Source organism: Salvelinus alpinus, chromosome 8 (assembly GCF_045679555.1).
Source record: "Salvelinus alpinus chromosome 8, SLU_Salpinus.1, whole genome shotgun sequence".
Classification (NCBI taxonomy): Eukaryota; Metazoa; Chordata; class Actinopteri; order Salmoniformes; family Salmonidae; genus Salvelinus; species Salvelinus alpinus.
Window position 1 is genome coordinate 63,361,795 of NC_092093.1, and position 16,791 is coordinate 63,378,585.

The 16,791-nt window shown below is 44.8% G+C and overlaps 1 protein-coding gene across 1 annotated transcript; it reads left to right on the forward strand.

The window, feature by feature from the left end:
- Window positions 1–3,062: 3,062 nt before the first annotated feature.
- On the forward strand, window positions 3,063–11,729 carry tmprss7 (transmembrane serine protease 7). The gene is made up of 17 exons (XM_071414535.1): window positions 3,063–3,282; window positions 3,403–3,533; window positions 3,682–3,749; window positions 3,841–4,031; window positions 4,872–4,907; window positions 5,035–5,263; window positions 5,381–5,505; window positions 5,586–5,698; window positions 5,783–5,889; window positions 6,284–6,420; window positions 6,804–6,911; window positions 7,027–7,134; window positions 8,547–8,663; window positions 9,382–9,574; window positions 9,842–10,110; window positions 10,193–10,329; window positions 10,505–11,729. Exons 1-17 carry the CDS (start codon window positions 3,147–3,149, stop codon window positions 10,670–10,672), a joined length of 2,373 nt encoding a protein of 790 aa, XP_071270636.1. The 5' UTR covers window positions 3,063–3,146; the 3' UTR covers window positions 10,673–11,729.
- The last annotated feature ends 5,062 nt before the right edge of the window (window positions 11,730–16,791 follow it).

The window sequence follows — 16,791 nt, forward strand, 5'->3', positions numbered from 1 at the left end:
CACTCAATGTTTTTACTATAAAGGTCTTTCCACCCCTACTCTTGTCCATGGTGGTCTGCGAACCAACAACCTTCTGGCCTGCAGCCCTGTGTGCTATCAAAATTCCTGCGTTGCCATATAATGCTTACAGGATGAAGAACAGTTTCTAAAACTGCATATCTAAAGCTCTGGTCTGTACAAGAATTGAGGGTAAACGGTAGACATGTTCTCTGCTATCGACTTTATGTTTTAATTATTATTTGGGGTATAGGATAGGGTCACTTTTTAGTTTTAAGCGTTCATGGAGGGTTTAGGTAAAATATATTTAGCTGAAGGGAGGGCCATTCATTTTTGAGAGGGAAGATTTTCTCAATGTAACTGTCACGTTCTGACCATAGTTCTTGTGTGTTTTGCTTGTTTTAGTGTTGGTCAGGACGTGAGCTGGGTGGGCATTCTATGTTGTGTGTCTAGTTTGTCTGTTTCTATGTTTGGCCTAATATGGTTCCCAATCAGAGGCAGGTGTTTTGTGTTGTCTCTGATTGGGAATCATATTTAGGTGACTTGTTTTGTGTTGGGGATTGTGGGTGGTTGTTTCCTGTCTTTGTGTTCGTTTCACCAGAGAGGACTGTTTCGGTTTGCCATGTTTGTTATTTTGTTATTTGTAAGTGTTCACGTTTTCGTCTCGTCTATTAAAACATGTTGAACACGAGCTACGCTGCGTCTTGGCCTGATCCCTGCTACACCTCCTCTTCAGACGAAGAGGAGGAAGGCTGCCGTTACAGTAACCCTTATTATAAATAACGTTCACTCCCCTGCTACTTTCAATAGTCGACTCCAGTTTTCCCTACACCGCCGTTAAGCACGAGTAAAAATGGAAATGGGTCTGAACATTGGCCATTTGACCAGTCCTTCCTTCCCCACCGTACCCATTGGTTTCTGACCCTCCAGTCCCCAAGAACAGTACTAGTCACAGTTCCTGTTTAGTACGCCTTCCTTGAGAAAAAAAGGTCATATCTATTTGATCGCCAAGTGTCAGGATGACTTAATTGGAGCCATGCCAATTTAATTTGAATATCTGTGTTGTATTGTATCATCAACAGAGCGCAGACTGTTTAATATATGCAGTATGTACGTACAGTTGAAGTCAGAAGTTTACATACACCTTAGCCAAATGCATTTAAACTCAGTCTTTCACAATTCCTGACAATTAATCCTAGTAAAAATTCCCTATCTTAGGTCAGTTAGGATCACCACTTTATTTTAAGAATGTGTAATGTCAGAATAATAGTAGAGAGAGTGATTTATTTCAGCTTTTATTTCTTTCATCACATTCCCAGTGGTCAGAAGTTTACATACACTCAATTAGTATTTGGTAGCATTGCCTTTCAATTGTTTAACTTGGGTCAAATGTTTCGGGTAGCCTTCCACAAGCTTCCCACAATAAGTTGGGTGAATTTTGGCCCATTCCTCCTGACAGAGCTGGTGTAACTGAGTCAGGTTGTAGGCCTCATTGCTCGCACACGCTTTTTCAGTTCTGCCCACACATTTTCTATAGGATTGAGGTCAGGGCTTTGTGATGGCCACTCCAATAATTTGACTTTGTTGTCCTTAAGTTATTTTGCCACAACTTTGGAAGTATGCTTGGGGTCATTGTCCATTTGGAAGACCCATTTGCGACCAAGCTTTAACTTCCTGACGTCTTGAGATGTTGCTTCAATATATCCACATAATTTTCCTTCCTTGTGATGCCATCTATTTTGTGCACCAGTCCCTCCTGCAGCAAAGCACCCCCACAACATGATACTGCCACCCCCATGCTTCACGGTTGGGATGGTGTTCTTCGGCTTGCAAGTCTCCCCCTTTTTCCTCAAAACATAACGATGGTCATTATGGCCAAACAGTTCTATTTTTGTTTCATCAGACTAGAGGACATTTCTCCAAAAAGTACGATTTTTGTCCCCATGTGCAGTTGCAAACCGTAGTCTGGCTTTTTTATGGCGGTTTTGGAGCAGTGGCATCTTCCTTGCTGAGCAGCCTTTTTGGTTATGTCAATATAGGACTCGGTTTACTATGGAAATAGATACTTTTGTACCTGTTTCCTCCAGCATCTTCACAAGGTCCTTTGCTGTTGATCTGGGATTGATTTGCACTTTTCGCACCAAAGTACGTTCATCTCTAAGAGACAGAACGCGTCTCCTTCCTGAGCGGTATGACGGCCTGCGTGGTCCCATGGTGTTTATTCTTGCGTACTATTGTTTGTACAAATGAATGTGGTACCTTCAGGCGTTTGGAAATTGCTCCCAAGGATGAACCAGACTTGTGGAGGTTTACAATGTTTTTCTGAGGTCTTGGCTGATTTCTTTTGATTTTCCCATGATGTCAAGCAAAGAGGCACTGAGCTTGAAGGTAGGCCTTGAAATACATCCACAGGTACACATCCAATTGACTCAAATTATGTCAATTAGTCTATCAGAAACTTCTAAAGCCATGACATAATTTTCTGGAATTTTCCAAGTTGTTTAAAGGCACAGTCAACTTAGTGTATGTAAACTTCTGACCCACTGGAATTGTGATACAGTGAATTATAAGTGAAATCATCTGTCTGTAAACAATTGTTGGGAAAATGACTTGTGTCATGCACAAAGTAGATGTCCTAACCGACTTGCCAAAACTATAGTTTGTTAACAAGAAATTTGTGGAGTGGTTGAAAAACAAGTTTTAATGACTCCAACCTAAGTGTATGTAAACTTCCGACATCAACTGTATGTACACTGTTGCTTATCAACCACAGATATCATGGCAACAAACGGTGCCATGATATCTGCAAATAAAGTGCCACTGTAACTGTAATTAAACACCATTTGTTACCATGATATCTGTGGTTGATAAGCAACAGTGTACATACATATTGCGTATATTAAACAGTCTGCGCTCTGTTGATGATACGATTGAGAGTGTTGGTAACTTACAGTATACTGGCCCACAAAGACAGTGGAACTTTATGCTCTATTTGTTCTGGTGTCTTGTAGCATGGGGAGATGCTGCTACATGTTGCTGATGTGCTGTATGATCTCCAGGTTAAGGATGTGACTGTGGAGGTGGCCACGGTAGACCACACCCTCCAGAGGCTGTGTACGAGGTACAACGGCCGCAGCAGGGCCAGACGTATGTCACGCGTCAGGACCCAGCTGCCCAGGAAGAGCTGGGCTCCTCTGTGGAACCTCCAGAACCTGACCATCCTCATCACCGTGGTTGTGTTTGTGGTCGTCGTCATCGTGTGGTCGCTGCTCTGGGTCTTCATATGTGAGTTAACTTACATGGAGACTTAAACGCAATGTCTTTCTCACATGTACACATTTTTACAAACGTTTTAGTTATCTAAATCTTCTTGAATAGTTCATTACATTGTATATTTATTCCCAGTTCGCAGGGAGAGCAACAGCGGAGTGTATTTTGCCGGAATGTTCCGCGTTGCCAACGTAGATTTCATCCCCGAATACCGCCAGGCAGAGTCCCATGAGTTTGTTTCCATGGCAAACAAGATACAGCACGTGGTGAGTGTGAGACTGTTTTCAGCAGTGGTCAAATACACTGAGCAAACACACACCCTAAGCTTGGAGCTTTATATCGATATCTATATCTATAGCGTAGAAATAAAAGTCCTTCATTATGTTCATGGTTACTAATAGTATCCCTCCACAGGTGAGCAGTGTGTACAGAATGTCCTCAGTGTCCAAACTCTACAAACTCACCGCCATATCAGACCTCAGGTACACTGTGAATCAGTCAGTGATTGGTTGAATAAGATGGTATAGTGCTTGTTTGGAACAAACCCCTGTACACACATACATCTCCTCACAGTGATAACAAGGGTGGTCTGCTGGTGCATTTCTGGATGGTGTTTGTGGTGCCGAGACTGAAGACCCCAGCCGTGTGTGAGGAGTGTGTAGGAGCTATCCTCAGAGACTCAGTTCTCACCAGCCTGAAGAACAGGTCCTCTGTAGGGTACCTACTGGGCCTGCCCGTAGACATAGATTCCATACTTGTTAATGGTGAGTGTGTGTGTGTGTGTCTGTGGGGTGTGTGTGTGTGTGTGTGTGTGTGTGTGTGTGTGTGTGTGTGTGTGTGTGTGTGTGTGTGTGTGTGTGTGTGTGTGTCTGTGGGGTGTGTGTGTGTGTGTGTGTGTGTGTGTGTGTGTGTGTGTGTGTGTGTGTGTGTGTGTGTGTGTGTGTGTGTGTGTGTGTGTGTGTGTGTGTGTGTGTGTGTGTGTGTCTGTGGGGGGTGTGTCTGTGGGGTGTGTGTGTAGGTTTGTGGGGTGTTTGTGTGTGTGTGTCTGTGGGGTGTGTGTGTGGGTTTGTGGTGTGTTTGTGTGTGTAGGTTTGTGTGGGGTGTGTGTGTGTCTGTGGGGTGTGTGTGTGTATGTGTGTGTCTGTGGGGGGTGTGTGTGTGTGTGGTTGTGGGGGTGTGTCTGTGGGGTGTGTGTGTGTGTGTGTGTCTGTGGGGTGTGTGTCTGTGGGGTGTGTGTGTAGGTTTGTGGTGTGTTTGTGTGTGTAGGTTTGTGTGGGGTGTGTGTGTGTCTGTGGGGTGTGTGTGTGTATGTGTGTGTCTGTGGGGGGTGTGTGTGTGTGTGGTTGTGGGGGTGTGTCTGTGGGGTGTGTGTGTAGGTTTGTGGGGTGTTTGTGTGTGTAGGTTTGTGTGGGGTGTGTGTGTGTGTGTCTGTGGGGTGTGTGTGTGTGTGTGTGTCTGTGGGGTGTGTGTGTGTGTGTGTCTGTGGGGTGTGTGTGTAGGTTTGTGTGGGGTGTGTGTCTGTGGGGTGTGTGTCTGTGGAGTGTGTGTGTAGGTTTGTGTGATCTCTATATATCCTTTGTTGATGTTCTTTTTGTTCTCCTCAGCTGCTCTACGATCAGATTATACATCAATTGCAGCAGGTGAGTTAACTCAATTCATCTGTTAGTTTTATTGCCACATTATGTTCAGTATCTTCCTACTTACTAGCATGGCTGTGGTAGAGTAAGAGTACAAGCCAAAGCCCTTGTCTCTCTCTCTGTGCTACAGGCTCTCAGTGTGTGGACAAGCTGTATGCCAGCCTGCCAGGCGCCAGTGTTCCCCTAAACGTCTACTCGTCATGGGGAGGTCTGAGCTGCTACGTCAAGCTGACGTCTACCCCGGGCTCTCTGATCCGCCTCACCATTACCTCCCTGCACATTGAGCCCAGCGACTGTGTCAGCGACGCCCTCACCGTGTACGACGCCCTGCTGCCCATGAGGGGGCGTACTCTCTACAGGTGAGTCAGTGTGACTGTGGATGGATGGATCTACGGATGAAGGTGAATAGACAGACAGACTGACAGAACCCCCGACCGACCGACCGAACAGTCTCTAACACTGCCCATACCCTGCAGGGTGTGTGAGCCCGTGTCCCAGTCCCTGTCTCTGGTCTCCACGTCCAACGTCATGCTGCTGTCCCTCAGGATGACCCAGGGCAACAAGCACTTCAGAGGACACTTCCAGGCCATCGCTGAGGAACGTAAGACAGATTCTCTCACAATAATACTATACTACTGACAGACTGATATTTTATCTCGTTGCTGTGTGTCTCCCTACCAGAGCGTGTGACTTCCGTAAAGATTCAGGCAGAGCCAGATTTCTCCGGTCAGATCACCAGTCCCTTCTACCCCAGCCTGCTGCCCCCTCAGTGCTCCTGCATATGGAGGTTTCAGGTATTTAAGTCTATTTGGCTCACATTCACCCCACTGACAAATATTGATGAAATGTCAACAGACGTCATGTGTTGTTGTCCGCAGACCCCCCACATTTCTTTGGGAGTGGCACTGAAGTTCCAGAACTATGTGCTGAAGCTGAAGGACATAGCGGCCTGTGAGCACGGCTGGTGGAAGGTCAAGGAGATCATGTAAGAGTGTGTGACTGTCTGTTTTAACCTAAAATCTAAATCAAATCAAACTTTATTTGTCACATGCGCCGAGTACAACAGATGTTGACCTTACCGTGAAATGCTTACTTACAAGCCCTTAACCAACAATGCAGTTCAAGAAAGAGTTAAGAAAATATTTACCAAATAAACTAAAGTAAAGAATTATAAAAAGTAACATAATTAAATAACAATAACAAGGCTGTGTACAGGGGGTACCGAGTCAACGTCCAGGGGTACAGGATAGTCGAGATAATTTGTACATGTAGGTAGGGGTAAAATGACTATGTGTATGTTGTGTTCCAGATCCGATGGACAGATTGATTTCCAGATTGGTTTGTTATTTGATTGATTGATTGTGTGCTGGTGTCCATAGATACTGTGGAAGCTACATAGGCCACACCACAGTGTTCCGTATCCCTGACCCCACCGCTGAGGTGGAGTTCCGCAGCAGCTCCCGGAGCTCTGACCAACCCTTCCAGGCCGAATCTAGTAGCTTCAACATCAGCCAACGTAACAACTTCATGAGGACCTTTTCCTCTGTCTTGCTTCCTTCTCTCTCTACTTCCTTACCCATCACCTTCACTGGATCTGCATCTTGTTAATGTATGTATTCATTTTAATTTCACTACCATAGTCCTGAGACAGTAGAGGAACCACACTGCTCACTCACCTCTCTCCTACTATACCCCCTGTTCCCATGTTCCCTCACCCCTATCTCCATGTTCCCTGTCTCCATGTTCCCTCACCCCTGTCTCCATGTTCCCTCACCCCTGTCTCCATGTTCCCTCACCCCTGTCTCCCTGTTCCCTCACCCCTGTCTCCCCCTTCCCTCTCCGCTGTCTCCCCCTTCCCTCTCTGCTGTCTTCCTCTTCCCTCACCCCTGTCTCCCCCAGCTTGTGCAGAGGGCCATTTCCTGTGCTCCACAGGGCTGTGTGTGGAGAAGACCCGACGCTGTGACGGCCTGGACGACTGTCAGGACGAGAGTGATGAGGTCTTCTGCGGTATGTAAACAGGAATTAACAACAGCATCATACATGCTAGAACTTCAGTATTGACATCATCAAAATTGTTGTTAAGAACTGATATATTCCTTTAAATTGATATTTTCCTGTTCAGCAAGGCCTAGTAAGAACTGTGGAGGCTCCAGTCCTCTTCACCCACTGTACATGTGCAACGGAGAGAGAGACTGCAATGACGGCAGGGACGAAACCAACTGCACTCTGGGTAGAAAGGAATCCTATCCTGTTTTTATATATGTGTACACTATATATACAAAAGTATGTGGACATCCCTTCAAATTAGTGCATTTGGATATTTCTGCCACACCCGTTGCTGACAGGTGTATAAAATTGAGCACACGGCCATAAAATTTTCATAGACAAACATTGGCAGTAGAATGGCCTTACTAAAGAGCTCAGTGACTTTCAACTTGGCACTGTCATAGAATGCCACCTTTCCAACAAGTCAATTTGTCAAATTTCTGCTCTGCTAGAGCTTCTCCGGTCAACTGTAAATTCTGTTATTGTGAAGTGGAAACGTCTAGGAGCAACAATGGATTAGTTGCAAAGTGGTAGGACACACAAGCTCACAAAACTGTCCTCGTTTGCAACACTCTACCAAGTTCCAAACTGCCTCTGGAAGCAACGTCAGCACAAGAACTGTTCGTCGGGAGCTTCATGAAGTGGGTTTCCATGGTCGAGTAGCCGCACACAAGCCGAAGATCACCATGGGCAATGCCAAGCGTTGGCTGGAGTGGTGTTAAGCTCGCCAACATTGGACTATGGAGCAGTGGAAAGACGTTCTCTGGAGTGATGAATCATATTTCAGCATCTGGCAGTCCGACAGACGAATCTGGGTTTGGCGGATGCCAGGAGAATGCTACCTGCCTGAATGTATAGTGCCAACTGTAAAGATTGGTGGAGGAGGAATAATGGTCTGGGGCTGTTTTTCATAGTTCGGGCTAGGTCCCTTAGTTCCAGTGACGGGAAATCTTAACGCTACAGCATACAATGACATTCTAGACGATTCTGTGCTTCCAACTTTGTGGCAAGGTAGGTAGCCAGTGGTTAGAGCGTTGGGCCAGTAACCAAAAGGTTGCTGGATCGAATCTCCGAGATGTACAACTGACTAGGTATCCCCCTTTCCCCTTTCCCAACAGTTTGGCGAAGACCCTTTCCTGTTTCAGCATAACAATGCCCCCGTGCACAAAGTGAGGACCTCAACCCCATCGAACACCTTTGGGATGAATTGGAACGCCGACTGCGAGCCAGGACTATTCGCCCAACATCAGTGCCCGACCTCAGGAATGCTCATGGTTAAATGGAATTAAGTCCACGCAGAAATTTTCCAACATCTAGTGGAAAGCCTTCCCAGAAGAGTGGAGGCTGTTATAGCAGCAAAAGGGGGACCAACTCCATTTAATTCCCATGATTTTGGAATGAGATGTTTGACGAGCAGGTGTTCACATACTTTTGGTCATGTAGTGTATGAGAAAAAAAGAAGAAACCGGCACACTGCTCTTGCTCTTTAATACGCTTTACGGTCATGTAATGTATGTCTCTGTCCATATGTGTGTGTACCACTAATCTGCCATTGTGGATGAGTATACTGAGTTTGTGTTCCCTGGTGCTGTACAGAGACGAGCTGCTCTGACATCAGGTACAGGTGTAACAGTGGGTCCTGCATCCTGAAGAAGAACGCCAGGTGTGATGGAGTCACCGACTGCCCAGACCATAGTGACGAGAGGGACTGTGGTGAGTCCTCAACCAGAACGCAACCACAACTCAACCACAACATAACCATTCATTTGGTTCATCTCAACTACATCGTGAACATATTCCATATATGGCAACTAAACCTCAATATAAAAACACACAAACAAATTATCCAACCTTGAGTCTAAACCACTTTAATCACTACCATTTATCTACAGTATTTTTACTATGCTGCAGTTATTTAGTGGGGTACTGTAGTACTGTAGCTGCTTCCCTGTAGCTCTGTTCTGCCCCCACTGTAATGGTTCTCTGTGTTTACTGGTAATATGCTGTGATGTAATTGCTCTCTGTGTTTACTGGTAATATGCTGTGATTGTAATGGCTCTCTGTGTTTACTGGTAATATGCTGTGATTGGAGGGGCCTAGGCCTTGATCACACACACACCTCATAGAGCTATCGTTTTTAATAAGGCTGCGGCAGACCTGTCTGTCACAGAAGTGACTCAGCACACATGTACAGTACTTTACTACACACAGACAAACAGTTACTTTACACACACACACCAACATACATTTATATACACACACAGACAGAGATATTCATACAAACACAAAAAAACACATGATGTACACATTGAGACATGCATGTGTACACACACACACACACACACACACACACACACACACACACACACACACACACACACACACACACACACACACACACACAAAGTTTTATTAACGATCTGCATCACAGCCTGTGGCCGGTCCTCTACTGCGAAGAAAGTAGACTCGGCCTCGGGTCTTCGGGTGGTCGGTGGAATCAATGCCCTGGAGGGGGAGTGGCCATGGCAGGTCAGCTTGCACTTCTCTGGCTACATGTACTGTGGAGCCTCTGTCCTCTCTTCTGTTTGGCTCATCTCAGCAGCACACTGCTTCAGCAGGGACAGGTGTGTATGCAGTCTACAGACTGACTGACCACATTATGATCATGTTATAACTACTGTAGTGAATAGAAGTAGACCAGGTACACACTGATACCAGACTGATACCAGATTCACCCCAGCCCAACATCATCATCCACATGCAACTTTTCTCTGGCAATGACAGTAATGCAATGACAGTAGCTTTTCACTTCATTGAATAAAGTTTATTTACATGATCCCTGTTCAGCCATAACCTTTGACCTTTAACCACTTCCTCTTGACGCTCCCTAGGCTGTCAGACCCACGCCAGTGGAGTGCCCATCTGGGTATGCTGTACCAGGGTAGTGCCAGGCACGTGGCAGAGATCCAGCGCATCGTTGTGCACGAGTACTACAACAGGCTGACCTTTGACTATGACATCGCCCTGCTGCAGCTGAGGAACCCCTGGCCTCCCTCCCTCAGTTTCCTCATCCAGCCCGTGTGTCTGCCGGCCACCTCACAGACCCTCACACATGCACACCGCTGCTGGGTCACAGGATGGGGGTACCGCTCTGAGGAGGGTGAGACACAGAACCATGGATATACAGAGTTTGGTGTACAAGACTCTCACATACAGATCATGTTCCCCTACTCTTTCCTCAGATAAGACCCTTCCCACAGCGTTACAGAAGGCGGAGGTTTCTGTCCTGGATCAGAGTGAGTGTAAGAGGAGGTACGGCCCCGTCTCGCCCCGCATGCTGTGTGCCGGAGTCCCCTCTGGACAGCGGGACGCCTGCAGGGTGAGTGGCCCACAACCACCCTCAGACTTAGTGTGCTCCTATTCCTCTATGCCCTTTACATTAAGTGTGCCATTTAGCCCTCTTTCTTAGTATGTCCTTATCGTCTATTGCCCTTATCCCCTTTACCCATAGGCCCTAATCCTTACCCTTACTGTGCCCTTTTGGCCCTCCCCAGGGGGACTCAGGGGGTCCTCTGTCGTGCTGGGCCCCAGGCTCAGAGGGGCGATGGTTCCTCACAGGAATCGTGAGTTGGGGGGCGGGGTGCGGCAGACCCAACCTACCAGGCGTCTACACCCGTGTCAACAAGTTCACCACCTGGATCCAGAGCCACATCGTCACCTGAGTCAATTACAACACCCTTTATTTTATAGTCCTATTCAACTGGTAGTTACTGCAAAATTACAATGTGTACTTTCTGGTGTCTACTTCAATGAATCCCATATAAAATGTAATTACTATCTATACCATCTATATCATCTTCGAAAATACCAGGTAATGAGTGGACAGTATGTAAAGCTGTTACGGGAATGAAGATCAGGAGAGATTAACACATGTTAGCACTGGTCCCCTTAAGCCAGTCAACCCTAACCACAAACATACAGTGTAAAAAAATAGATATATGTTTGGTTGACCCAAAGGTTGCGTTACTTAGTTGGGTTGTTTTCTTTAAAAACTGCTGGGTTAACTGCTGGCCAATAAGATCTAGCTGAAAGCCACACCCCTAATAAGCCACACCTCCTGAAAATAGCCAAAAAAATACCCAGCTGCTAAATCAACCCAGCATGAGAGTAAAAAATACCCAATTGATGGTTAAATTAACCCATGTTTGAGTAATCCCAACAACTCAACTTGTTGGGTTATTCACGCGACCCAGCTGTCTGGGTCAAAGTAACCCAGCGTGTGTTCCGTCCAATATTTACCCAGCGCTTGGTTACCAAATGATCCAAATTGGGTTGTTTTTAACCTAGACTTTTTTAGAGCGTAGACCTAAACCATATGGCCATATAGTCTCCATATCTCTCTGTCTCTGTATGTCTAGCTCTACACTGGTTCTAGCCTAGGCAGCCTGCACTATTGTTTAGGTACTATGTGCATTCCTGGTAATACACTTGAGTCCCCCGTGGAACTGCTCGTATGTAAAGCATCCTCCATTCAGGCTGTGAAGGCGTTATTTTCCTCCTTAACTAACTTTAATGATGAGAAGGCAGAAAAAAACTGGGGAAATATGCATACTTTCGTCATGGAACAATTTTCCACCACTTTCCACCATTTTTGCATTTTCTGACAATTTAGGATGTTGCACATCCATGGCTGAAACAGCTGCCTGGGCTACACTGGCTCAGCTATATGCTGTACTCTATGTAACAGTAACTGATATGTTGTTGGGTCATCACTTTCAACAATAAATATTCCATGAAAAAACTGCTTCTCGGAGACTAAATTTCCCCCTTAAAATGTTGAGTAGGCTATTTGTAATTTATTAGGCTACAACTTTGTAACTCATAAATCCTTATAGAGGTACTAAGGGACAGTTCAAAATGTACTGGGGTGGGGGGGCTGGTCCAGGGGAGGGTTGTCTAACTTACTTTTTGGTTTTGAGGAGGGATGTGTGATTTATTTTTATTCCTTCCTGTTTATAAACAAAAGCTCAAACAGGAAGTACCAGTGATGCACAGAAGTGGTCGAACGAAGCAGACGCGAGGCTAAAAGACTGCTTTGCTAGTACAGACTGGGATATGTTCCGGGATTCATTAGATAACATTGAGGAGTTTACCACAACAGTCACAGGCTTCATCAATAAGTGCATAGACGATGTCGTCCCCACAGTGACTATAAGAACATATAGAATGACACGGACATGGACGCACACAAGAAGTTCCGCTACTAACATGCAAAAGGACAGTATAGGAGGAAGGTGGAATCCTATTACACCTGCTACGACACTCGTTGTATATGCCAGGGCTTGCAGACGATAACAGATTACAAAGGAAGCCCAGCCATGAGTTGCCCAGCGATAAAGAACTCCCAAACGAGCTAAATGTCTTTTATTCTCGCTTTGAGGAATATAGCACATTCACAGACATTTACAATCTCTCCTTGTCCCAGTCTGTAATCCCAACATGTTTCAAGCTGACCACCATTGTCCCTGTTCCCAAGACCTCCAAGGTAACCTGCCTAAATAACTATCGCCCTGTAGCACTCACAGCTGTAATTATGAAGTGCTTTGAAAGGCTGGTCATGACACACATCAACACCATCATCCAGACATCCTAGACCCACTCCAATTCACATACCATCCCAACAGATCCACAGATGACACAATCTCAGTTGCACTTCACACTGCCCTCTCCCACCTGGACAAGAGAGGAAATAACTATGTGAGAATGGTGTTCATAGACTACAGCTCAGCGTTCAACACCATAAACCCCTCCAAGCTCATCACCAAACTAGAGACCCAGGGATTGAACCCCTCCCTCTGCGACCGGATCCAGGACATCCTGAAAGGCCGGCCCCAGGTAGTGAGGGTAGGCAATAACACTTCCGCCACGGTGAACATCAACAAGGGGACCCCTCAGGGGTGTGGGCTTAGTCCCCTCCTGTACTCCCTGTTCACCCACACTGCATGGCCGCACACGACTCCAACACCATCAAGTTTCCTGTTGACACGACGTGGTAGGCCTGATCACCGACGGCGATGAGTCAGCCTACAGGGAAGTCAGAGACTTAGCAGTGTTGTGCCAGGACAACAACCTCCCTCAACTTCAGTAAGACCAAAGGGCTGACCGTGGACTATAGGAGAAAGAGGGGAGAGCACACCCCCATCCACATCAATACAGTTTTCTGTTCCCAAAACTAGAATCTGTTACCGACAGTGAACTAAGTTTTGTAGACTTTACCCTTTTCCAAAGTTAAAAAGATAGCTTTGTTTAGGAGTGCAAAAACGAATTGAGTTATTACACACGTACACTAAAACCAGCTAGCAAGACCCTATTGGCATGCTAAAAATGTGCCAATAGGATCTTGCTAGCTCGTGCTTGGCTCTGCCCACCTGCTTGCTTGATCTGCCCCCTATGACTCATTTGTATCTATTTGAAACGATGGGCTGTGCCCTATTTTGGTTAAGTTAAAAACATCTTTGCCACTACAGAGGATGGTGCGGACAACCCAGTACATCACTGGGGCCGAGCTCCAGTTCTTTGTTCCGGGCCATTTTGAGCCTGTAATCGAACCCACAAATGCTTATGCTCCAGATACTCAACTAGTCTAAAGAAGGTCAGTTTTATTGCTTCTTTAATCAGTACCACAGTTTTCAGCTGTGCTAACATAATTGCAAAAGGGTTTTCTAATGATAAATTAGCCTTTTAAAATGATAAACTTGGATTAGCTAACACAACGTGCCATTGGAACACAGGAGTGATGGTTGCTGATAATGGGCTTCTGTACGCCTATGTAGATATTTCATTTGTAACGATGTGCACTGAGAATCAGGAAGCAAGTTCAGGGAGTGAGTTTTTTAATAAATAAACACAACATAATACAAAACAGACATAACACAGAAACAATAATGCCTGGGGAAGGAACCAAAGGGAGTGATATGCAGTTGAAGTCGGAAGTTTACATACATTTAGGTTGGAGTCATTAAAACTTGTTTTTCAACCACTCCACAAATTTCTTGTTAACAAACTATAGTTTTGGCAAGTCGGTTAGGATATCTACTTTGTGCATGACACAAGTCATTTTTCCAACAATTGTTTACAGACAGATTATTTCACTTACAATTCACTGTATCACAATTCCAGTGGGTCAGAAGTTTACAAACACTAAGTTGACTGTGCCTTTAAAGTGCTTGGAAAATTCCAGAAAATTATGTCATGGCTTTAGAAGCTTCTGATAGACTAAAAATTGTAGACCTCCACAAGTCAGGTTCATCCTTGGGAGCAATTTCCAAATGCCTGAAGGTACCACATTCATCTGTACAAACAACAGTACGCAAGTATAAACAACATGGGACCACACAGCCGTCATACCGCCCAGGAAGGAGACGAGTTCTGTCTCCTAGAGATGAACGTACTTTGGTGTGAAAAGTGCAAATCAATCCCAGAACAACAGCAAAGGACCTTGTGAAGATGCTAGAGGAAACGGGTACAAAAGTATCTATATCCACAGTAAAACAAGTCCTATATCGACATAACCTGAAAGGCCGCTCAGCAAGGAAGAAGCCACTGCTCCAAAACCGCCATAAAAAAGCCAGACCACGGTTTGCAGCTGCACATGGGGACAAAGATCGTACTTTTTGGAGAAATGTCCTCTAGTCTGATGAAACATAAAACAAAACTGTTTGGCCATAATGACCATCGTTATGTTTGAAGAAAAAGGGGGAGGCTTGCAAACCGAAGAACACCATCCCAACCGTAAAGAATCGGGGTGGCAGCATCATGTTGTGGGGTTGCTTTACTGCAGGAGGGACTGGTGTACTTCACAAAATATATGGCATCATGAGGAAGGAAGATTATGGGGATATATTGAAGCAACATCTCAAGACATCAGTCAGGAAGTTAAAGCTTTGTTGCAAATGGGTCTTCCAAATGGACAATGACCCCAAGCATACTTCCAAAGTTGTGGCAAAATGAGTTAAGGACAACGAAAGTCAAGGTATTGGAGTGGCCATCACAAAGCCCTGACCTCAATCCTATAGAAAATGTGTGGGCAGAACTGAAAAAGTGTGTGCGAGCAATGAGGCCTCCAAACCTGACTCAGTTACACCAGCTCTGTCAGGAGGAATGGGCCAAAATTCACCCAACTTATTGTGGGAAGCTTGTGGAAGGCTACCTGAAACATTTGATCCAAGTTAAACAATTTAAAGGCAATGCTACCAAATACTAATTGAGTGTATGTAAACTTCTGACCCACTGGGAATGTGATGAAAGAAATAAAAGCTGAAATAAATAATTCTCTCTACTATTATTCTGACATTTCACATTCTTAAAATAAAGTGGTGATCCTAACTGACCTTAGACAGGGAATTTTTACTAGGATTAAATGTCAGGAATTGTGAAAACCTGAGTTTAAATGTATTTGGCTAAGGTGTATGTAAACTTCCGACTTCTACTGTATATAGGGAAGGTAATCAGGGAAGTGATGGAGTCCAGGTGAGAGATGACACGCAGGTGCTCATAACGATGGTGACAGGTGTGCACCTTAATGAGCAGCCGGGTGACCTAGAGGCCGAAGAGGGAGCACACATGACACCATTAAAAATCTGCCGTTTCCAGCTACAATAGTCATTTACAACATTAACAATGTCTGCACTGTATTTCAGATCAATTTGATGTCATTTTAGTGGACAAAAAAAATAGCTTTTCTTTCAAAAACATGGACATTTCTAAGTGACCCCAATCTTTGAACAGCTATGTAGGTGTTCCTTTTGTCCAGGCGGGAAAGGGCAGTGTCTTTAGTCATTTAGGCAGGTTACCTTAATGTTCTTGGGCACAGTGACTATGGTGGTCTGTTTGAAATATGTTGGTATTACAGACTCAGTCAGGGACAGGTTGAAAATGTCAGTGAAGTCACTTGCCAGTTGGTCAGAGCATGCTTGGAGTACACGTCCTGGTAATCCATCTGGCCCTGCGGCCTTGTGAATGTTGAACTGTTTAAAGTTCTTACTCACATCGGCTATCACATGGTGATCACACAGTCGTTCGGAACAGCTGATGCTCTCATGCATGCTTCAGTGTTACTTGCCTCAAAGCGAGCATAGAAGTAGCTCGTGGCTGTGGTTCCCTTTGTAGTTTGTATTTGTTTGCAATAAGTGATATCCGTATCGCCGTAGACTACGCTGCTGTCATCCTTACCTCCAAGCGTTTAGTCAAGTTAGATAATCTTCGGATGCTGACAGCAGTCGCGCCGTTGGAAGACATACCTTGGACTGTATCCTACAAAAGCCTATTACTGCTCTTTTCCCACGATCGATCAAACACATTTGTTGTGTCATCATAGTGGTCTCTGACTTGTGGTCAGACTCGCTCAGGTGGCACAAACTTAAACTTGCGCCTTTTTTCAATGCTGATTTGAATATCATTGAGAAAACAGAGAAGTGTCAAATATCCTTTCTGAATTTAAAAGTAATCCTTGAAGTATTCATCAAATTTTTCAAAAGTATCTGTAATCTGATTATAACATTTTTGCTGGTAACGTAACGGATTACAATTACAGTTTTTTTGTAATCCCTTACATGTAACAGATTACATGTAATCCGTTACTCCCCAACCATGCTTATAACCTATCTTAAAATAAATATTGACCACAACATTTTAAAACTAATCAAATTTAATTTAACAAACGAAAATGTCTCAAACGAGAGGAAACACACCCCATTTATAATATTTACAGAACTAGTTTAGATTAATAAATAGGCCTACAATAACAACAATGATATACAATAATAATAATAATGCTAAAACA